Here is a 23,059-nt window from a genome sequence, read left to right as displayed (position 1 = left end):
ATAGATTGCTTATCTGATAATTAGTCCTAAGTTTAGTTGGGGGGGGGGGGTGGGAAACTGTTGTCAGCTTTATGGCAGAGCAGCTCATTGCATGTCAATCTAAAACTCTAAAAAAATAAACCAAAACACCCACCAAACTACCACCATTTACCTCCTCCTTGACCCCACATATGAAAACGAAGTAAAAATGATGCGGCGTGTCACTGATGGAAATCTATTTCTGCTTTTCTTTTGCTGTGCAAGCCTTCTCAGGGGATCTAGAGGGAGACCTCATCCTGTAACGGAGATGCAATGCTTTGTTTCTACCCCGGTAGGTTTCCCCATGTCCGTGACGTGTTGGCCGAGGCTCTGCGGCTCCTCTCCGCCCTCGGAGCGGCCAGTCGCTGCCCTCTGGACTCCGTGATCCCCGACGGGCGTCATGAGCATTGCAATCCCTCTGGGAGTCACCACACCAGATACGTCCTACTCCGACATGGCTGCAGGATCGGAGTGAGTGTTACCCCACGGAGGAGGAGGGAGGGTGTCGGAGGGCTGGCCCTGGAATCGGGGCTGCAGGATCTTTTGCCACTTGGGAGAAAGAGGGTGCTGGTCCGCTGGCTGTGTGAGAGGTGAACGCGGAGACAGAGTCTGAGTGTTTAACAAACGCGGTTTTGTGGAAATGGGTAAGTTTGACACAGGAAACAGGGAGGAGGAGAATTCCAGCCGTATGAGGCGCTCAACCATGGGTTTTATATCGGCTTGGCTAGTAAGTCTATACTCAAGTGCGGGCAGTGTACGCTTGCCATGCCCATGCTTGACAAGGTGCAAGCCAGCTCCTTTTCCAAAAGCTGTGTTATGTGAGGGATCGCTGTCTGAGCCTCCCTCTCAGCAGAGCCTGCTAGCTCAGACTCTACCAGTCTTACATGACTGATTTGTGGGCCCCTTTGGAGCTTGGCCAGGGATGTGAGATAGCATCAGCCTGTGTAGACACCTTGATATTGTTTGTGCCCCTGAGCACAGACAGCACATCTCGGAGGACAATCCTTCAATCCTTCAGGGTCCCGCCGCAGGACCCTCTGCAGGGTTCTCACCACATCCCTATCTCTGAGGCCTGCTGGGAGGGACTTACCATTGATTTTTAAAAATTCTGCTTCTGCAGGAGTCAGGAACATTTCAAATCCAGAAAATATTGCGTTGTGATGTTTTCTTAAAACCCTTGTTAGAATGATGTCAGCTCAGATGAGTACTATGTTTTTCTCGGGGGCGAGAGGGAGGGCTCAAGTTATTTCTGTGTGCTTATACCTCCTGCTTTTCCTGCATCCTTCTTTGAAACAGACTGTAGCATCTCTTTACAAAAATTTACAAAGGGCATTTTGGAGATAGATTCCCCCATGTATTATTTAAAGGAACCTACTGTGCAAATACCTGCCTGTCAGATTGATCAGTGTCGAGCAGATATTGCTGCAGACTCTATTAATTTTGAGTTGTAAGAGCAGTGGGCTGTTGTTTTTCCCTTCCATCTTGCTCTGATTTGACTGTGCACGGAGTTTGACCACACAGTCGCACTCTCTGCGAGACTGCTAATGCTCTATTTGTCTGTCTTGGCACTGGCCCCATTGTAGGCATTCTTCTTTGTGATTATTCATTCCATCCTAAAGCCCATATTTTTACATGTTGTTTTTGATCAGGGAATCAGAATCTAGTAAGTCACTCATCTGCAGTGGGTATATGATTCTTCACTTTTCAAGATTGAGCATTCAGTATTGCTTGTCACCGTGCCTCTCCCACACCAGCACTTTAGAAACTCAGCATGCAGGAATTTAAAACTGTTTATGACAGGAGGAAGGGTGCTGAAGAGGTTACTCATGTATTAGGCACTTTGCTTTCAGAGCTGAGCACGGTAGAGAGCCAGATATATCTACACATATCCCTTGTTAACACTCAAACATCAAAAAGACTGTCTGTAAGCCTTCTACAAATCATTTTCTTTTTCCCTTGTTGTAAGAAATTTGTACGTCCAACTTGAGGCTAGGCCGGAGTGCTTTGAAAAAAGGCTTTTGAAGATTTCTGAATTGGTTTCTCTGTTTTCTGAAAATTGGGAATGCCAGGACTTTATTCTTCAGGCTTCGCACTGATGCAGTCACTTAGCGCTCAAGTGTCCTTCGCGAGTCTGTTCAAAGTTAAGGCCGTCCTCTGCTTCTCCTTTGGAATTCTACTAGTTTGATGCATGAAGTCTGGGGTACCTGAGCTTCTTGTCTCTCACAAGGGGTCGATTTCGAAGGTGTGCATCACGGAGGCAGTGGGAAGGTAGAAGGAAAACAAGCTGGCCCTCTTTTCAGACTGAACTTTGGCATCTTCCCCGGGTCTCTGGTGCTGAGGGGGGCTGAAAGCGCTGGAGCGTGTTTGTGCTGGTCTGAGGGTGGCGTGGAGGCTGCAGGGCAGTTCTGCTGTGTGGGTCCGGCTGCGTGTTGGAGGTTGTTGAAGCTCCGTGGCGGGTGCTGCTGAGGAAACACGGGCCCCAGTGCTGTTGCCCCTGGACACCGTTGCACCAACAATCTTGAAGTTTTATTGCTAATGTTTGCGGCAGCATCGCTGGTATTCCATACTGACTGGAGTTAGGAACGTGGATGACTTGGACAGAGGACGGATCTGCTGCTTAGACTGTTTAGGCTCTTTTCTTTCTAATAGTGTTTCTGCAAATACGATTAAACCTGAATGGATTTGACTCCGTACCAATCTGGAAGGCCTAAAGGACTGTTGCAAAGATCCAGGAAGGCTGGGTTATGTGGCAAGCTCTACATGGTGTCCTTTTTTAAGTAGTGTATCCTCTCAGACATATCTTGTATCTCCTGCTTTTGACTATTTAACTGGTTGTAGTTACATTGAAAATGAACTGAATTAATCATGTGATGCGCCTAAATCGTGAGCTACAGAAGTGTGGTTTGTGTAGTAGGTTTTCCATGTTCTGCAGTTCTTTGTACAATAAATTATTCCTCCTTTACGTTGCAAAGGTAGATCCACCTTACTTCAGAATCAGCCAGAAGCTCAGAAGGTTTTAGTGCATTGGAGAATATATCAGGTTTAGTGCCAGGGTGGGGCAAACTTCAGTGCAGTAGAGATTTGAGAGCTAATGGCAAGTCCAAAGGGCAGTGGGGTTAGTGTTCTTGGGTGGTGCCTTAACACAGCCCCACGCGTGACCGTGTCCAACGGCCTTCGATTACTGCCCGATTCGTGCTGACAGTGTAGGATCCACTGAGAATCCTGCGAGATCTCACCACAGCAGCAGAGGTCCAAGGTAAAGTTCTCCTTTCCTGTGTTTTTATTTCCTGCTTGCTATAATTTTGAAGAAAATTTCATCTGCAGACACGATTCAGTAACATTCTGCCGTATTCTGATAGGGGCCCTACCTCTGATCTGTGCAGACGTTAGCTGACTCGTATCTTCTGTTTCTAACAGACTGTGTTTTCTGGCTGGTATTCTGCCTGTAGCCTCATTATCTAATATTCCCTGCATTGAACTGCAGCTCTCCCTTCTCTGAGTAGAGTTTCTGCAGCTTTCTGTTAAGGGATATACCTTTCATTTTTAGCTGCTTTTTTTCACCACCGTGTGGTGGAAAAGCGCATTGTACCTCAGCAGCGAACTCCCTGTTCAGCACACTGCACACACCATGTTGCTGCATAGAAAGCGCAGGGTGAATCTCATTTGTCTGTGGCCGCTTACTGTCCAGGTCACAAATTTTTGTTGCCTCTTCGTAAGAGGGAATCTCCAGCTCCTGGTCGTTGTTGTCAGGGTAGCTACAGGTTTCATGCAGGCTTTATCACAGGTCATTGGACTCGGTTGTATGAGGGAGAGAGAAACAAGCACAGATGCAGGAAAGCTGCCTCACTGCTGTTGAAAATAAATGGTTGCAGAGATAGTTCTGTTCAGTGGCTTTGAGATCAGGCTGGCTGAGTTCAGACATGAATGCTGAACTAGACACGACTTCCTCAACTATAAGGAAACTGAGCTTCTTACATGCTAATTACCTTTGTAACTTCCCAGATTGAGACCCAGTTTAATGAGTTATCCAGGGTGGCCCTTGCTCAGTTGCTTCCCGCTGTTGAAAGCAGGTTCATCCTGCACAACTTCTGCACACATGATGCCTGGTGAAGCGCATAATAACACCTCGATTTCATGAAGTTTCTTCATTTTGAGCTCATGTGTCGAATAGAAAAGAGCAGTGAAATACTGGCACTAAAAAAAAAAAATAATAAATTAAAAAATGATGTTCTATTGATGGGTTTTACTTCTGGCCCTTTCTGCAGCCCAGAGTCTGTGGAAGCTAGTCCAGCTGTCAGTGAGAAGAATGTGTACTCCAGCCACGGCTATGGGGCCACCCAGAAACACAGCTATCGCGGGCTGCCTTACGCAGTGAGTACTCTCTCTGCAGTGAATCAGCTCTTTACTGTCTACTTTATTATTTTCTCCTTGTTCCGTAGTTCTTTGCCTGTTAAGCTGTAGGAGTTTTGGCTTATTTATTAGGGAACACTGAGTTACAGCTGAGTTCTGTCATACACTTTGCATGTGTGTGTTTATTGTTTGTGAAGTCTTGCATACTCTGTAGCAAGCTTTATTAGTGTTCTAGGTGATAGATTTTTAATGGAATGAAGTGTGAATATGTATATGAATATATAATATTTTCCTGGTGGCAACTTTATGCCCCATTTGGTTTGTTGTCCACTATTTATATTGTTTCAGCTGTGCAGATTTTCATATTGGTAACTTATAACTATGCGAAACAAGGAACTGTCAGGAAGAGGGGGAACATGGCTTGAAACTAGGGGATGAACAGAACATTTAAGAATTATTGAGGTTGGAGGGGACCTTTGGAGATCACGTAATCCAGCCCCCTTGCTCAAGCCAACTCTGCTTGAGCAGGTTGCCCAAGACCACATCAGGTTGGGTTTTGAATATCTCAGCAGACAGAAACCCCACGACGTCTCTGGGCAACTGGTTCCAGCATTTGGCCCCTGATATCATCTCACATTATTGGCAGTACAGCAGTTAATGTTGAAATCTCCTAGTTGTTTTCATAGGTTTTGAATTTAATCCATTGGTGCAGAAGAAAACCATTCACATCTTTCAGAGCTATCGCTTTACTTTCTTGGTAGATTGAGGGATTCAGAGTGCTGTTTTACACCAGTTGTTAAGCAATAACCCGGGAATTGTGGATTTGGGGCTTCAGTTTCTAGGCATAATAATTTCACCTTAAAAGTAGTACTGCAAATACTCGTTTTCAGGATCATAATTATGGAGCCCCTCCTCCTCTAACACCGCCTCCTGTCCAGACCATTATACCTCGTGCAGAACTGAACGGCCTGCATTCGCCTGATGAGGAGAACTCCGGGGACAGTGAGAGCTCCTCAGAAGGAGAATCCATTCCCGCCTGGTGCCACTGCAGTGTCTCCCAAGATGGTTTCCTCCTCAAGTGTGAAAAGTGCAGGTAAGCTTTGGTGCAGTGCAGATCTGGACTGCTCCTCGTGTTGACTTCTCATACCAAACCGTGTCACGTTTGGGCTGTGGGATGGACTTCATTTTGCTAACTGGAGCGTTCTTTACGGTACTTTACCTAGTATTGACCCTCCTCCTTTGCGTTGTCAGCCTGACAAGTGTTGGTGGCACCAGGAGTGGAGATGAGGCTGTTAAATTGATGTTCTTATCATCCTGGGCCCCACTGAGGGCACGCATCTTGTGACATCCTGTTGAATTTCAAGTGACTTTACTCCTACAAACCAGCTTCAATTGTGCATTCTCCTTTGGCAGAGGAATGAGCAGGGGGAAGGTGATAAGGCTCCGCCGTCGGAAGCAGGACAACGTGTCAGGTGAGCTTGAGGGTGTGATTCTGATAGCGGTGACTTTTGCTTTCTTTCTACAAGACCTTTGTCTTTTGGCTGCTGTAATCATCTCACTGTGGTCAGATCCCGCTAATGTTCTTTACTCCCAACAACTGGAATTTTGTCCTCTCCTGCCTCACCTTAGCTCTTGGGAAAATCAGACTAGACTATCTTTTGAAAAGAAAAGGGAAATGTTCATCAGTGCCATTCTGTGAGATAGCAGAAGATTGGGAGACCTGTTCCCAGCTGGGTGGGAAAACAGGGAAGGTATCGTTTCCTCAGGAAAGAGCTATGCAGGGTCATCAAGTCGTCTTGATGAAAATAGACATAAGGGTAAGCTGTTCTCTCTTCGATCAATAAAGATGTTGCTAACGAAGCACACCTCTCTACAGGTGGGGAGAGCAGTGCAACCGAGAGCTGGGATGAAGAACTTTCTCCCTCTACGGTGCTGTACACAGCTACGCAGCACACCCCTACAAGCATCACGCTGACCGTCAACCGCGTCCGTAGAAGCAAACCTAAGAAGAGGAAGAGAAGTACAGAAAAAGCTCGCACTGCTCCAAAGGCCAAAAAGATCAAGGTATGTGGAGTGAGACAGGGTTGTTCTGGTTCCTACCAAATGCTGTGTGGAGTATTGTTGAGAGCAGGCTGACGAGCTGGCAGCAGACAAGAAACTTTTGTCCTGTCAGGAGTTGCTCTTTCTGGTGTAATAATGTGACGCCTTGTATTTGTGACCTGCTAGAGTACGTGGCTGTTGGTTTAAAAATTACCTTGCTGGAACTCCACCCTTATTTCTCAACACTGCCCATTCATGCTCAGAACTTGGATTCAATTACATATTTTCCCTTCTGCTCTGTTAGGATGTGGGGAAATAGCTTTTGGAGTCTCTATGTTTTGTGGCAAAGGGGCTGTTTATGAATGGAATGAAAGGTGAAGGGAGCATGGCATTTATTACCAGGCTGTGTTAAGGAATCTGAGCTGCAGAGCTGCTTGGTACTGTCCTTCAGGGAAAAAGATAGTATGGAAAACTATGTAGGTAGTGATAAGCGTTTGTTGAGGGATGACTTTACCGTCTTGTTTGTGTTCGGGGACTGAAGTAATTTTGGATTGCTTATATTGGAATGCAAGTCTGTGAGCAGCTGGTTCTTCCCCATCATCTGCTGGCTTTACCGTGGTTTTCCCCAGGTTAGATTTCCCTTGAAGTTCTAGTAGGCACTGACTGATTAAATAAAAGACTGGGAGCAGGAGCCAAGTGAGATCTTCAGGGGTTTTGTGGGTTTTTGTTGTTGTTGTTGTGAACCAGCTTGATTCTGTTGCTGGCCCTGTCTTCTGTCTAAGCAAGTGGGGTTAGTCAGGATAATTTTGATGTTGAGATTTTTACTAAGTACGAGGCGAGGCTTTTTAGTTCAGAAATCCTGACCATCAAGCTTTTCAGCAGTTTCCACTGGATTTGCATTGCAGAGTCTTTTTTACAAGTCCATCGCTGCTTGTGTAGGTCTTCCTGTAATTCTCGCCATCTTTCATTACGGGTTGGTTTGTTGGAGTAAGATCTAGTGTGGTTCTGGGACACCAATTCTGAAAAAATATATAATACTTTGTTTTGTTTTGTTTTTTCTCCTTGTTTGGGGGATAGGCTTTTCGAGAGGGCTCCCGGAAGTCTCTGAGGATGAAGGTGAGTAGAACCGGGAATGTTCAGTGTGTCGGGGAGGGGGATTTCTCCTTGTATTTTGTGTCTTTGGTTTGCCTGGTGAATTTCTGATTGTGGTACCAACCTTAGTAATCTCAAGCCTTGCCCTGCACCACAAGCAGGCCTATTCAAAAGGGAATTGCCCATTGAACATTGCTTTTACTTCCAATAACTTTCTGTACAGTAAAGTCATACAGTTCCAGGAGATCTGACTGATTCATGACATCTGGGAGTAGGGTGTTTGATGTGAGGGATGTAGAACTGGTTGTGGCCACTCTTCTGTGAGGTCAGTTATCATTTGATTGCATCAAAGTTATATGAAGCTTGGCCATCAAAGTAGTGCACAGCTTTAATGTCAGGAGTCCCTTGCAGTGTCGCCTTGTTTCTTTCCACATCCTCTTACTAGGGATGGATGAGATGATAAGTTTATCTGTGACCTTCTGCAATACTGGTAGGTGTGGCTATCTGATAGAAAGCTTATTTGACCAAAAAAAAAAAAAAAAGAAAAAATAGATTTGCACTTAGACCTAAATGTTCTCCTAGAAACATAAGAGGTGCCTTAAAGGTCACTCAGTTCCATCTGCCTCTGGTGCTGTAGCTGACAGTGGCTTCTCACAGGTGGCTCAGAGGAAACGGGACAACCCTGTGGTGTGTCTGTCTCTACACACCTGTCTCCTTAGTGTGGAAGTGCTCTGAAAGGGTAAAAATACATGGAAACTCTTAATGCTTTTGATATATATATGATGAAAAGAAAGATGGTTCTTCAGTGGTCCTTGTCACTAATACTGCAGTGTCGCCTATGTGTCAGTCCCTTATGAAGTCACTTAAGTTAGTGATCTCTGGAGTATCGTTTGTTGAATTACTTCAACTGTTGCCAAGTAAAGAATTAAGTTTAATGTTTTGTTTTTCCTACCAGTTTCTTCTTTTCCCTGCCTTACAAGATGGTATAAATGGGCAGTCTGCTTTTGTCCTCATTTCTTTACACTGCCTAGGACGTGCAGTTTTAGCCTTCTGGGTACTAGCTTATGCCTTACATTCAGTTTTGTGAAACCTTGGTGACCATTTAGCTAGAGGGTTCAGCATTATTTTAGGATCAATCACGGCAAAGATAGCGGTGCAATCAGCAGCTTCTAGCATTATGTTGGGCATGAGTAGGTTGACTATGGGACAAGCCTACATGAGATTTATTTGCCTTCGTGTGTTGTGTGCATTTGGATTTTTGATCTACGTAATTATTTTTCCAAAGGGACTTAAAAAAGCTTTTTCTGGCCATGTGCTAGCTTAATTTTCTGGTGTATAACAGTGCCAAGTGCCAACTCTCAAGAGGTCTTAGTGCTGCACAGAGTTCTCCATAAATTTCTAAGTGTCGCTGTTGTGCAACGTTACGGTGGATGCAAGTTCTGAAAACAGTGTCCTCATAAATTACGCTTTCCTAGCTTGGAACAGATTTGCCTTTTTTGCAGCATATCCATACGCTCAGAGAACTGTGGATAGTTTTGTCCTCGTTGTGTGCTAGCTGCTCACCCTTTGCTGTTTGGTGCAGAATTCCCCTTCTGAAGCACACGCCTTGGATGAAAACACAGCCGAAGGGTGGGAGAACCGAATACGACTCTGGACGGATCAGTACGAAGAAGCCTTTACGAACCAGTACAGTGCTGATGTCCAGAACTTGTTGGAGCGTCATCTAAACTCTAACAAAGACTGTGTGGGCAAAACTGTGATGCTAGACACGATCAACAAAACAGAGCTGGCCTGCAATAATACCGTCATCGGGTCCCAGATGCAGGTAAGAACCATTGGGACAGAAGTGGGGTACGGAGACTGGTCCTTTGGTTTCTAGACATCAGGTGTGGGCACGAGGGAGCAATATCATAGCTGGTCATGTAATATCAGGCCAATAGGCGTAGATTTGATATAAAAGGGAACAGAAGAGATGCCAGTACCAGGATAGATTCAAAACCACATTCAGCCAAATCAGTGTTTCTAAGCTGGGGATATTTTGTGCAGTTGTGTGATATGGTTCACAGGTGTTTTACCTTAAATTGAACAGCTTGAGGCAAAACCAGATCTATCACTTGCTGGAGATGGGACATTTCCAGCTTTCCAGAAATGGAAAAAAATCTTAAAAAATGTTTCGACATGATTTCAATATTTTGTATGACTATTTGGACTTTGGTAACTTTCAAATACTTCACAACTACAGCTGATCTTAGGGAATTGTCTCTCCCTAACGTCTCTGTTCCAAGATGTGCAATAATTGGTGTCTTACCAGCTTTATGGAGTGCATGTAGACAAGGAGAAGCAGAAAAAGGATGTGTTTGTGTGGTGTATGTCCTCCGCGGTACTCTTCTCAGATAGTGTTTCATCTGGTCCATGCTTTATTGGACAGAGAGCAGCATTCCCACTTAGTTCAGGCTTTGTAGGGCTTCCTTGTCCAGGAGAACAGAGGTAGGTGCAACTGAGAAGGATGGACTCCAAACCAGATGTGGGGCACCTGTTCTGTAGAAGGGGAGCAGAGTCAGAAACCTGAATATCAGGTCTGTGTTTGTGCTTGAATCATTCTTGTTTATATCAGTTGACTCACCGCTCTGTGAAGTTCACCTGATCCCTCCCACCTTTTCCTTCTGCTTTCATATAGGTGAAGCACATCAGGCAGAGCACAGATATTGCCAGTAAGGGAGAGTGCAGAAAGAGGACTTTGAACCCAACTTCCTTCCACTCTTGCCTCTAATTCTGCAATAATAAGACTTCTGTGGGGGTTGGCTAGGTGAGTGGCTTTCCTAAAGAGAGCAGCTGAGGAAATAAAGAGAAGAAAAAGTTCTGCTTCTCTAGTAATCTTAATATTTTCTGGGTCCAAAGATAAACTTTTCTGTCTCCTTCAAATAAGGAAAAGTTCTGAAATAAGTAATAAAACATGTTTCTTTTTATGAACTTCATAGAGTACAGCAAACCAGATGATTATAAAAGATATCGTGCATAAATGTGCTTGTTCTTGTCATGCTTTCTTGCCCTCTCCCTTCCCTGTACAGACATAGGTTTTCCCACAGGGAAAAGTGGCCAGCATTCCAACTCGGAAGACTCCAAATGCGATATACCCTAAAGAAACAAAAATATAGAAAGCCTCATAGTGAGCTGCAGTTGTTCTAAACAAGCTGTAGGTAGGTACCCATCATTCCACACGCTGGGAAAGTATAAAGGGACTTTGTGGCGTTCTAGTTCCTTTTGGATACTGAGGCAGGACCAGGTGGCCGTCCCGGGCTGTGCTGGTCACCCCTCCTGTCCTTGATTTTGCTCAGCAGGTGGCTGTGGAGTGTTGCGAGGAGGTTTTCCTGCCCAGATGTGGAGTGTGTGCTCTCTCATCCTGTGCTTTATATTGTCATTCTACTCATTTGTCTCTTCTTTATTAGACAAACTGAGAAGGCTTCTTGGTTTGCATCACTTGTCTCCTAACTAGGTATCATGGCTGGATGTAAAATTACCTTTTCTCAGAGATAAGGAAATAGGTACTTTGAGGTAGAAGAAAAATTAGGAAGGTTGTGTCAACATGCAGATGAGAGCTGTGTGTAGAAGCTGGGTGTCAGCAGTGCTCTGTTTGGCCATGAAAACGCTGCGGAGAGTAGAAAAGAGTGAAAATGTTTTATACACCCTGCATGCTGTCACAATGGAGAGAGTTGTTTGACTTGGGTAAGCAATAGTGCAAGTGTCATCTCTGTATACTTTTTAAAAAATAAAAAATAAAATTGAAAAGGAAAGAAAAAGGAAAGACAAAAGTGTGACCTAACAGCTTCCCCAAGCCAGGAGGATTAAGGAAAGATGGATTAAGGAGTTATCCATGCAGGATATGGGATTTTGATCATTTAAATGTTTCAGATAAACCCCTTTACAACTGTCCTAATGATGCAGAGGGAAACTTGTGAAAATATGAAGCTAGTAAATAATAAAAACAACTGAATAAAATAGCATTGGAAGTCATCTTAGTACAGGCTACTGCCAGATGCTTGACAAACTAAAAGCTGGGAATCACTTCTCTGCCTGCTGTTACCAAACCAAACCCAGAGTCAGTATTTGCCCTTTGTCACCTCTGATAATTGCTGACTTGAGCTCAACCCCCTGATTGATTTCACATTCTGAAGTGCAGAGTGAAAAGACCTTTATAAAATAAAGCCACTGAGTATTATGCAGATGTTGCTCTGCAAACATATCAGAACGGTTCTGTCTGATGAGCAGTCAGCAATCCCTGGCCTAGGACAAGAATAAATCATTTTTTCTTTTCACGCATGAAAGCACAGCAGCTAATCTTCTTCATATTTCTAAAATCAGAAAACGAAAACAGGCTGAACTAAGGTCTTGCCAGAAAAGCTGAGAGATCATTCCTGTTTTACCCAACTTGTTTGCTCATTGTCACAGATGCAGAGCTTCTGATTCCTTTGTGGACTGTCTTCTCCCATCACCCACCTCAGCCCACCCATGTTCCCCAAGCTCTTCACCAGTATCAGGTGCACAATAATACAAGTCATGGGCCGAAGGTGAGAGCGAAGCCCAGCAGACACTAACATCTCTGAAAGATACTAAGAGAATTTCATGGAGTAGAATAATTTAGGTAGAGAGGAATCACTGAAGGTCGTCTGGTCCAGCCTTCCTGTGTAGGGCCAGCTTTGATGAGAAATTGATTATAACAGCAAACAAGTGGGACCATAGAAACAATATTATTCATCTAGAGACACGCTTATGTCTCAGTCTTAATTTATCTACTAGTTTCAGATACTTTCTCCTTATCTCCTGTCACACACCAACAAATCTAATCCCATTTATTCCATCTCTGTTACCACAGCTGGATAGTACGAAGTGTATCCAATGATTTTAAAATATATTAGCAGCAGAAAGCTCCTGCTGCTCTCGGCAATGTACACAGTCTTGCTCTGCAGTTCACTTGCGTCATGGATTTGTTGATCAGAAATCAGGGCCAGCAGTGTGGCTTCTTAGTCTGAGAATAACGTGTTTCTTCTATGCCAGTTCAGTTGAGTTGGGGAATCCTCTGTGAGCTCCCATCAGGACCTGAGATACAAAGAGACAAACGACGCCTTGCAAGGTTTTTAGAGTCTCCGATACACACATGCAAGTTTTTTCCAGTTGCCAGCAGATACAGCAGTATGAAAAAGAGATATATACCCTGTAGACGTGATAAAAGTAGCATTGCATGTACCTCTAAGAGGAGATCTGAAATAGCAAGACTCCCATCTGTGTAGATTCCTGCATTGCTCCCATCTGCATAGGTTTCAAATTAGTATTTTTATAAAGCTATCTTTATTCTGGACCTGAACGAGAGAAGTCAACAGGTAGATCTGACTTCACTGGCTGATTCAAGATACGAAAGCAATGAGTGTCATGTCCTTCCCAAAGAGGTTTAATTCAAAGCATGTAAAGATTGCTACAAAAAAAAGGTTTGTGGTTTAATACTTACCTGTGATCAGCGCGGAGAGTTTCCTTTGGTTCCCAGTGCCGAGTGCCGCATTAACTTCATTTTCACAAGGTCAGAATGTTACACATTCTGTCATTGTCCAGACCAAACCCCTTCTTAAAGTACTGTGATTTTTACCCATTTGAGCAGACTGCTAGGTAGCTGTTTCTAAAAAGAGGCTTTTATCAGGAAAAGTTGGGATCTTGCTTTTAACGAAACCTTGTGTTTTACTTCTAATTTAGATAGATGACTGTGATTATAACTGAAGTAAGAACACTTATGCCTCAGTTCACTCTGGAGAAGTATCGAAACCAGCTCCTTATGAGCAGGGCAGAGCAGACACAGCTCTCCTGGTGGGGCAGACAACCATCTTCACAGCATTTTTACTTGCAGAGAGGTTCAATCTGTTAAGCAAGAAAAGTTCTTTGTTTTTATTGAAGAAGTCCTTCCTATGCCCTAGTGCTTATAACCGCTTCCATTAGTCCACAGAATGTGTTTTGTTTGGAAGTCTGTGCTTAAAGAATGTTGTGGTTTCGTACTGTCAAGACACATAGTTGTGAAAATCCATTGTAACACAGCTGTAGACTTTAACACAAAAAAGATACAGCAAACTGTCACTACTTAGTTAAAAATGTATTTCTTCATGTGTTTTGGAAACAATCCACAGTGCTAGTTGAGCGGGAAGATGAAGAGAAGTTTCTGGATGGAGTCGGAAATGGATGGCTTAAATCTTTGGCCTGTTAGCTAGAACATATCATCCTCTGCAGAGGGAAGAGCTTGTGCTTTTTCCTCTGAATGTGTGATAACCCACAATTTAGGGAGGATTTGAGTTATTCTGTCTGTGTAAGTGCCCATAATTGCAGAGCGGTTCCCTGTTAGCAGCAACTGACAGGTCTGGTTGTGCCTCCTAGCTGCAAAACCAAAATACTTGGTCTGATAGATTTGTAAGACTCCCTCCTGAAGGAAAGGAAAAAATACTTTTTGCTTTTGATAAATACTGTCAAGGTCATTGGTCATTATTAAACTGTTACAGAATAAACAGTATATTCACCTGGCAGAGTTTGTGTGTTGCTATTAGAGTACTTTTCATGTAGGTAGAATGTTCTTCATGAGTTAGAGGCATTTGGTTTAAATTCTCATATTTTGCTCTGGTTTTTGTTACAGCTGCAGCTGGGAAGGGTGACTCGGGTTCAGAAGCACCGGAAGATCCTGAGGGCAGCAAGAGACTTGGCACTTGATACCCTTATAATTGAGTATCGAGGGAAGGTTATGTTACGACAGCAATTCGAGGTCAATGGGCATTTCTTCAAAAAGTAAGAGTACTATGAAGTGATTAGTATGAGAGCATCACAGCGCTGAGGGACTCATGTCTCTTTGGGATAATGCACGTTGACAGGGCCCCTGTCAGCTGTGCTGTCCATAGAAATGTGAAATCAAATATCCAACCTCAGCTCGATGCTCTGCTTATGGGCTAAAACCCTCTGAATTAGATCTTTTAAACTGTGATGACAGAAATGCATAAGTGTCCAGAGTGATAACACTGGTGGAAGCGCTGCTTCCCATGGAGTCAGGGATACCTGTTGTAAGTGCCGTAGGAATTGGATAATTTGGGATTGAGACATTCTGTTGCTTCTCCAGGCCATATCCCTTTGTGCTGTTCTACTCCAAGTTCAATGGCGTTGAAATGTGCGTTGATGCCCGCACCTTTGGTAACGATGCCAGGTTCATCAGGCGTTCCTGCACTCCAAACGCAGAGGTAAATTCTCTCTTCACCATCACCGTAGTCGCAATGTTTTACGTGTTTTACACAGGCTTAGTGCATTCCCTTTTTATGAGTATTCAAACGTAAATGCAGCAGAGGGAGTAAATTCTCTGCATGTCTTGCTTGCTTAATGGTTTGTGCTTGGAAGATGAGAATGTTTGGGAATGTGAGGTTTTTCTTTGGAAGGGAAGGTTTATTTTATGGCTTTCCTTTGGCTGCAGAATGATAGGGCAAGCAGGTGGTAGTAAGTGGAAAAGCACAGGTTGAGACAAGAGCAATGAAGCAAGCTTTTCCCTGTGGCAAATTTGGGATAATGATTCATGGAATAGATAAGAGCTACTTTGCAGAAGAAGGCTTCCCTCTTGGAAGTAAGGAGTGCAACTTGTGGAGATGTTAGTTTCTCTCTACTTTGTTTAACAAGGTTCGTCATGTGATTGCTGATGGGATGATCCACCTGTGTATCTATGCTGTTGCCACCATTGCCAAGGACACAGAGGTTACCATCGCCTTTGACTATGAGTACAACATCTGGTGAGTCCTTCACCTCACCCAGGAGCTCTCCACTGCCCTCCTGGACTGGACATCTTCCTCCAGCCCTTTCCTCGCATTCTACATTTTGCTCCGTTTTCTACTGAAATGCATTTTCCGGCTATTCTGTCCAGTTCTGCTGGCATATTCTCCAATAGAGGCCATAAGGTAGCCTGCTGTCCTTGCTTTGGCACGTGGTGAGATGTTTAGTAGGAGATGCATTGAATGTCTCTGTACGAGGGTTGAGAAATGAAGAGTGACACGAATTATGTTTGTGTTTTGGAGCAGCAACTATAAAGTGGACTGTGCATGTCACAAGGGGAACCGGAATTGCCCTGTGCAGAAACGTAGCCCAAATGCTGCAGAACACCTACCTCCACCTGTTTTAGGCACACTGATTGGGGCAGAAACACGCCGACGAAAAGCCCGTCGAAAGGAGCTAGAAATGGAACAGCAGGGCATTGCATCGGATGAGAACAGCAGTCAACAAACGGAGGAAGTTCCTGAGGGACCTCCAGCAGTCAGTGACAATGAGGTAAAACCCCTGACACTTTGTTGTCAATATTTTTATTGTTCAGTGGTGTAGAATTTGATCCAATACAGCACTGGGATCTTCGGAACAGTAACTGCGGGAGGCGTTTTTTAAACCTTTAGCACCTTAGAGTAACATAGGAATCTTGATAACTTTAAAACAGTACCAAATATTGTTAGACGTACTAAGTCTGGGCTTCTCTTTCAGGTGGTAGAGAAGGAGGAGAAACAAGAAGGGGAGAAAGAGGAACCTGTAGATGAGCAGGGAGCCTTGGTCCACGGCCGACGGGCAAGTACCTTTCTCAGTCTCTGGGTATCATCCCCCTTAGGACTTGCTTCATTCCAACAGGTCCAGTTGATTATTTCACTTGTCTCAACACAAATTCCAACTGTCAGTGTTCTTCAGTAAACCAAAAAACCACCCAGGTTGACTCCACATCACAGGATTTGTGTTCAGGTACTGCAGATTAGAAGGTGTAGGACAGATTTGTTTGCTAATTGAAAGATTTAACTGTTACTTTCAGGGCTGTTCTGTAGTCTAAACCACACCATTAACAAGACAATCAGCACCAGATTCAAAAGAGTTCCTGCTCCCCTTCCTTGTTGCCAGTACAATTTATGGAGCCATCTAGAATCATAGAATAGTTTGGGTCGAAAGGGACCTTTAAAGGTCACCTAGTCCAACCCCCAAGCAATGTGCAGGAACATCTTCAACTAGATCACAGCATGAAGCAGATTTTTGCTAAAACTTAACCCATTTTGCTGGCTTGGGTTTGTGAATAGGTATCTTTTCCATCTATGGGTTCATAAACCTGTTGCCATGTGGGAAAAAGGTTGGGTCAAGTGGCAAAAGTTAGTGAGGGAGTGGATCACTGACAGCACTATTGGCAACAAGTCAATGGAATTTGATATGTCCTTTATTAGGAAATCCCCTTCTGCTCCCAAATTGTTGTTGTCTTAATCAGTTGTCTTGATTAAAATAGTGCTCTGGAATGTTTGATAGCACAGTCCCTTCTCAGCCACTTTCTGTATTGAGCAGAGCTGTGGGTTTTCTTTCTTGTGCTTCTTACGGCACCAGCTATTGCTCCCTGGGTTAGAATGTTTTATGCATGTGGATGGAGCTGGTCTGGTTCTACTTAATAATAAAATAAAACAAAAACACACACCCCCCAAATAAATTTAAAAAACAAAACCAAAACAAACAAACAAACCCACCCAAAAAGCCCAAACAAAACTGACCAAAAACCCAAGGAAGAAAAAAAAGTGCTCCCATCCTACCAACCAACACAAGTATTGGAGCTTAATCACCCGTCTTCCTCTAATTGGTGATATGGATCTTCCATGTGCAAATTTCTTGCAAATGCTTTAAGTGTTAAGCAGTGCAGCAAATTGCGGAGCTGAGGGCTATCCAGCTGAGACATCTTTGGATTATCTCATGGATTTCTTTAGAACAGGCGAGGTAAAAGTCAGATTCTGCTGAAATTTGCCTAAGAGCAGTCACCCATCGGGCTGGCCTCAGGCTCGGAGGGAAGATTTTGTTTCAATGCAGGGCTGCTGATCTCTTTCTGGGACAGTACGGTTCAAGAAGACTTAGTGAAGTGTTAGTTCCCCATGAACCTCTAAGCCCTGTTCCTGTACGTTGCACCAGTTAATCTCCTGTAATGGGATTCAGTTTTCTATACATGGCGCCAGGAAAATACTTATATCTGTAGTTTTCCCGATCTTTTTTTTTTTTTGTCTGTATTAAATATTTTTGAACAGAAAACGGTAAAGGCCAGGCTGCTGTGATTGATTGAGCACTGCTGGGTGCTTCCAGATTCTTTCTCCTTCATGACAAGGCTCAGAAGGCACTTGACCCCACTTCTTAAAATTCACTTGGGTCAGCCTGGTTTGTGCCAGTCGCTGCAGCGTTATTGTACTGGACCTTTTACATGCATAATTACCAATTATTTCTGACACAGCCAGGTGTTAAGATTTCCTGTGCTTTCTGTTTACCTTGCAAATACCTTTGTTTTGCCTCTCTATTCTCTCACGTTCTGTTTTTCTTATCCACTATGTAAGCTGCTTAGACAAGAGGGGTTTTTTTTGAGCTAGGTGATCTCCTACCATCAGGGAAGGAATGAATCTGGGTCATTTTAGTCAGCCTGTGTGACGTGTTATAGTTGCTGCAAATTACTGATTCACTTTTGTTGCCTCTGGCTCCTGTTTGCTTCTAATGTTTGGTCATTGGCAAGTAGCTCTATTTGTTTCCACATCGTCTCTTCACTCTATTTATTCTTTCTTACGGTTTTTAGTTCTTCAAAATTATGCATTTCCTTGTGGCTGTTCTATAAATACAACTCAGTAGTATCTAAGTGGCCCTATTTAAGGATAAAGTCTCGTTCTTGTAGTTACTCTATGAACACATGACTGTTGTTGTTATTCTGGGAAATTTGCCATGTTGAAAAATGCAAATATCTGAAAAGAACCGCTTCTCTCTGTCCTCTTTTTGGCTCTTGCCATTGCTATTTGGCAAGTTTGTCTCCTTCCTGTGCTGCATCCCCTATCTGTTCCTGCCTCCTCCTCTTTATGTGTGTAATTTGCAGTGCTGACTTGAATTTACTTTTGTGTTCTAGTCCCGGGAAGACAGAAAGGTAGAAGCCATCATGCATATGTTTGAAAACTTAGAGAAGAGAAAGAGGAGACGAGAACAACCGTCAGACCGTAACAGCACTGATGCTGAAATCAGCATCAATTCTGAAGCTCCCGAGTCGGAGGAAGTAAAAACAGAAACTCCTGAAGTTGAAGATGGAAATTCAGCACTGAGTGCTGCTGCTCCCAACGTGTCGAACAGTAACAGCAGTACGGGGGTGAACACACGGCGGTCTTCACAAGTGGTGGTAAGACGAAGATAGGCCTGTTTAATAGCTTGTACCTAGCTCACATGCAGCATGTCCAATCGTAAGATCGTTCAGGTTGAGAGGAGCTTCGTGGGGTCTCTAATCCGTTCTGTAGCAGGCACGGTCAGCTGTGAGGTCAGACCAGGTTGGCCGGGGTTCTACCCAATCTGCTCTTGAATAGCTCCAGGGCTGGAGATTGGACAGCACCTCTGGGGAACCCCGTCCAATTCCTAACTGTTCTCATGGTGAGAAAATTTTGCCTTGTATCTGGTATATACACTGATGCATCACTGCATCTCCTTGGTGGCTTCAGTCTGAATGCAGGACGACTGCCGTTAGGTCCCTCTGATTCTTCTCTGGACTGAGCAAGCCCAGTTCCTTCACCAAGTGGGCCCCTTCCATACTGGTGTGAACTTAAGTTGGATGCACAACTGCAGTGGTTGAGTAATTCTTTTGCTCTTTGTTTTTTTTGACCTGCTGTACTTTGGATGCACATGTATGGCAGGGCCTGGAACGATACGTGTCCGCTCACACCAGGGGTAAGAGCAGTTACCTTGAGACAAGCGGCAGGTTTCGTGTACTGCTGCTTTCTTCCTTAAGATGAGCGTTCTGGTCGACACCTTTAAAAGCGCAGCAGACAAAACAATGCACCAGTGTTTTAGAAGGGTCCTCAAAGCCATCTTATGAGCTGATACAAACAGGCTCCAACTAGATTTCACGATTCAGATAAATAAATCTCGATCATTAATCCTGTATGCAGAGAAAAGGAATACTCTTAGAGGTCCTCATACTAATGACAGTTTATATTGTAGGATGCTGTCGCCGAAAAAACACTTACTAAGCCAGCTCCAGCAAAACCCTCCAGGCCCCGACCAAAAAGTCGCTTCTCTCGATACCGGACAAGTTCAGCCCAAAGACTGAGAAGGCAGAAACAAGCCAGTTCCCAGCAAGCTGAACTCGCACAGGCTGTCCCAGAGGAAGGAAGCACTGCCAGCTTGGTAACCGCAACAGATGTCAGCAATGTGGAAGGTCCAGGAGAAGGCAGACAGTTGACAGGATCTGACCCAACTGCTGTCCTGGCTGCCGGATCTCAGACGAATCGAGCTGCAGTAAAGTACCCCAAAACGAAAAAGGTAAATGTGATTGAGTGCTCAAACTGAAGAGGGGGGGAAATGACATTTTGTGCGGCCTTCAGGAAGGGGTTGGCTCAGGGGAAAGTTCTTCAAAATAGTTGGAATTACATGACTTTTTATTTACTGTATTATTTGTTTTGTAGTGGCTGAGAGCTGTCACTATGGATCAGAATCTGGCTGTTCAGCCCTGTATACACAAAGATCAGAAACAGAAAAAATAGCTGATCTTTACAGCAAGTCTCATAGACCTTAGATATCATCAGGGTGTACAGATGCAAGAGGAAAGGTCTCACTTTTGGGTATGGCAAAGAGTTCTTGAAAGAGGCAAATTACACAGCTTTGTGTATGTGGGGATGAAAATGTGTCCAACTTGAGGGGTCCTGAGAGAGAAGGGTAGGAGGGGCTTGGTAACATAAGGAATTGCCAATTTTTGCACTTAAAAGAGAAAATGCATGTTAAAAAAGCTTGGATGCATACGATCTCAAGAAATTTTCTGTGTATTCCCCGTGTCTTAGGAGCAGGGAGAAAAAGATGATCAGCCAAGAAAGTTACCTTCAACCAAGCAGTACAGAGGTGTAGTGAGACTCGCTTAAAACAAAACCAAGAAACCCACCTTGAAATAACCAGGATGTCGCATCTTGTAAAGCGTATTAAAACAAAGGTTCTCTTGTGTACACCAGCAAGAGAAGGAAGAGAGAAAATTGGAGCCATGTAGTAAAGATTAGTTGGAATTTAAAAATAAATTTATAATGGCATAAAAATGTGTGTTTGTGTAGGAATTGGCAGAATCTTTTTGGGATGAGGTGGGATCGCAGCCTGAGGGTATTCACTTAGGACAGAGTAGAAGGGGTTAGCTGTTAGCTTTCGGCTTAGAATTGGAGACCAAGAGGGAACGTGACTGTAGACTAAAATGCAGCTGCCACATATCAGGCATAAATTAACTATTAATATATTTAGCCATGCAGCTAGGAACTTGTTTTGAACAAAGTGATCAAGTTTTGATGAAAACATGCATCATTTGGTGTTCTTAAAAAACGTGTGTCCAAAATAAAGACTGTTAGAAAAATTAAATGAGTTTAGCCCCAATATACCTTCTGCTCTCCACCTAAAAGACATTTATTTGATAGTTATAAATACTGTTCCATCTCTTTTAGCAAAGTTTAACAATGTATACATTAGTATTTCTATTATAGTTTTTTTTTCACATTTCTTCTGTAAACATAATCAATTTAAAAAAATACTTGTTAGCGAGCTTAAGGAACTACTGCTTTCCTGTACAGTAAATACAAAAAGGAAGATCCTGGATTTTCCTGCCATTCTAATGAGCACTCAGTTTACTGAAACATTAAGGATTTCAATTAGTATAAAAATATAACCGGAGAAGAAATGTCTGAGAAAATTCAGTATTTGAGTGAGTCTTAGTTAAAGGTCCATAAAATCACGCTACTTGTGTAAAACTGGATTAGCTGTTGTGCCTGCAACAGGTGAGAACTGGGTTTGCCGCAGAATGTCCGGCTGTGTCCCTGCCTGTTGAGGAGGAGGTTTTAGCACACGGGCTGACCTGAGCATTGCTGCCCCATACACCTTTGTGCCGTATTGCCTTTCTTCTTCACCTGTGATGGTTGCGGTGACACGTGTGTTTTCTCCTTCAGTATCTTGTTACCGAATGGCTGAATGACAAGGCGGAAAAGCAGGAGTGCCCCATTGAATGCCCTCTGCGCATTACTACGGACCCGACAGTTTTAGCGACGACCCTAAACATGTTGCCAGGTCTCACCCACTCCCCGCTGATTTGTACCACGCCTAAACACTACATTCGTTTCGGTTCACCTTTCAACCCCGAGAGACGTCGAAGGCCATTTCTGTTGGATGGAATTTACAGCTCCTGTAAAAAGGTATGTTTGCTCATGTCTTATTTTCAGGGTTAAGCTCATCAAGATCTTACTGGCACCCCTGTGAAGCCGTTGTGTCCTCTTTGAGCCCGTTTCCACGTGTTCCTGCTGAGCCGGCCGTGCCCGATGTGTCGATGCAGTCTCCAGGCGATGTCTGCTGACCCTCTCGTAGCCACTGTTCCGTTTTCATCCTCACCTTTTGCCATGGTAGAACAACTGTTCTGTGACTCTGCTCTTAGAAACATGTACTTTCAAATCTGCAGTGGCTGTTTGTTATCCAGCATATACTGTGAGTTTTAATCTTTGCCCTTAGAAAGTTTTTTGTTACTGTTATACTTTCACAGTCAGAGGATGGTTGGCATTGTGGAGATCGGACAGTGTTGCAAAAGATCCACAGAATGCAGTGCCTCAGTAAGATCTGTTGTCTTTGAGAGCATTTGTTTCTTAGCAAAGCTTTTGAATTTGTTCACAAAAGCAAGCCCTCAGCCCTTTAGGATCATAGACTGTCTATCTACAACAGTTACTTGTGGCTGTGCAGGAAGAACTGAGCCCAGCCAAGGACTTCATCCCTCCAGAGATGGTATGTGGCCAGTAAATACTGGTATTTACCCATCCACAGGGAAGCAGTAGTTCAGGTTAGTTTGCTCAGTCAGATTTCCGTCAGGATCCATCTTGCCCATTGCCTGTCAGCTTTGTTCAGAGGCTCTTGTAGTTCCTGTGTCACTACATGACAATTTTATGGAAATCATTCTGATCATCCAGTCTTGGTAACTTTCAAAGTCAGGTGCCACGTCCTGGTTTCTTTACTTTCCTTTGAGGAAGTTTTTCCAGAGGCAAACTTTGGACTTTGCTGTTTCCACCCTCAGCCAGTTTGCTGTTGTGCACTAACAGGCACCTACAAAAAGAAGCTAAGGTCTCTCCTGGGTATTTTCTTCCTCGGTAAAGCTCTTGATGGTTCATATGCACGTGTATGAACAAAACCATGTTTGTTTCCGTGCGCCTGGGCAATCTCCCCATGTATCTTTAAGCTGAGAAGTGTAAGGTTTGAGTGACTTTTTCAAACCCTTAATACAGTGTCTTTGAGGTTGAGGGCAGAAATGGTGAAGTTATTCAGAGTTCTCTGCTTGGTGCATTTGCTGCACAACTGGCCAGCAAGCTCACAACTCAGTGACAACCGTAGTCGTGGAACAAGTCTCCCAGTCTCTTGTTACCTTTGACTGTTTTCTAGTCATGTGAAAATTCTCACTGCGGGAGAGGGAGTGGGCTGGTCTCTCTGTGGACAACTTCCACAACTTACCTGAGTGTCCAAAACCGGATGTTGTGTTGCAGCGGGGATG

The 23,059-nt window shown here is 43.9% G+C and overlaps 1 protein-coding gene across 6 annotated transcripts in view; it reads left to right on the top strand.

Annotated features, from left to right (window-relative positions):
- SETD5 (SET domain containing 5) overlaps positions 1–23,059 on the top strand; it is a 65,046-nt gene that overhangs the window by 25,159 nt on the left and 16,828 nt on the right. For 3 of the 6 annotated variants that reach the window (XM_080350251.1, XM_080350252.1, XM_080350253.1), the window contains exons 2-16: positions 315–489; positions 4,284–4,389; positions 5,259–5,461; positions 5,782–5,840; positions 6,245–6,432; positions 7,486–7,524; positions 9,083–9,325; positions 14,162–14,310; positions 14,636–14,753; positions 15,181–15,290; positions 15,576–15,822; positions 16,027–16,107; positions 18,434–18,697; positions 19,510–19,830; positions 21,483–21,725. In XM_080350251.1, coding sequence (XP_080206377.1) covers positions 419–489; positions 4,284–4,389; positions 5,259–5,461; positions 5,782–5,840; positions 6,245–6,432; positions 7,486–7,524; positions 9,083–9,325; positions 14,162–14,310; positions 14,636–14,753; positions 15,181–15,290; positions 15,576–15,822; positions 16,027–16,107; positions 18,434–18,697; positions 19,510–19,830; positions 21,483–21,725 — 2,442 coding nt within the window. In that variant the 5' untranslated portion in view covers positions 315–418. Of the gene's footprint in view, positions 1–314; positions 490–3,913; positions 4,390–5,258; positions 5,462–5,781; positions 5,841–6,244; positions 6,433–7,485; positions 7,525–9,082; positions 9,326–14,161; positions 14,311–14,635; positions 14,754–15,180; positions 15,291–15,575; positions 15,823–16,026; positions 16,108–18,433; positions 18,698–19,509; positions 19,831–21,482; positions 21,726–23,059 lie in introns of those variants that run through there. The other 3 variants (XM_080350254.1, XM_080350250.1, XM_080350255.1) reach the window with 3 other exon arrangements.

This window comes from Nesoenas mayeri (genome assembly GCF_963082525.1).
Source record: "Nesoenas mayeri genome assembly, chromosome: 10".
In the NCBI taxonomy this organism is placed as follows: Eukaryota; Metazoa; Chordata; class Aves; order Columbiformes; family Columbidae; genus Nesoenas; species Nesoenas mayeri.
This window is presented reverse-complemented; position numbering and strand designations above follow the sequence as displayed.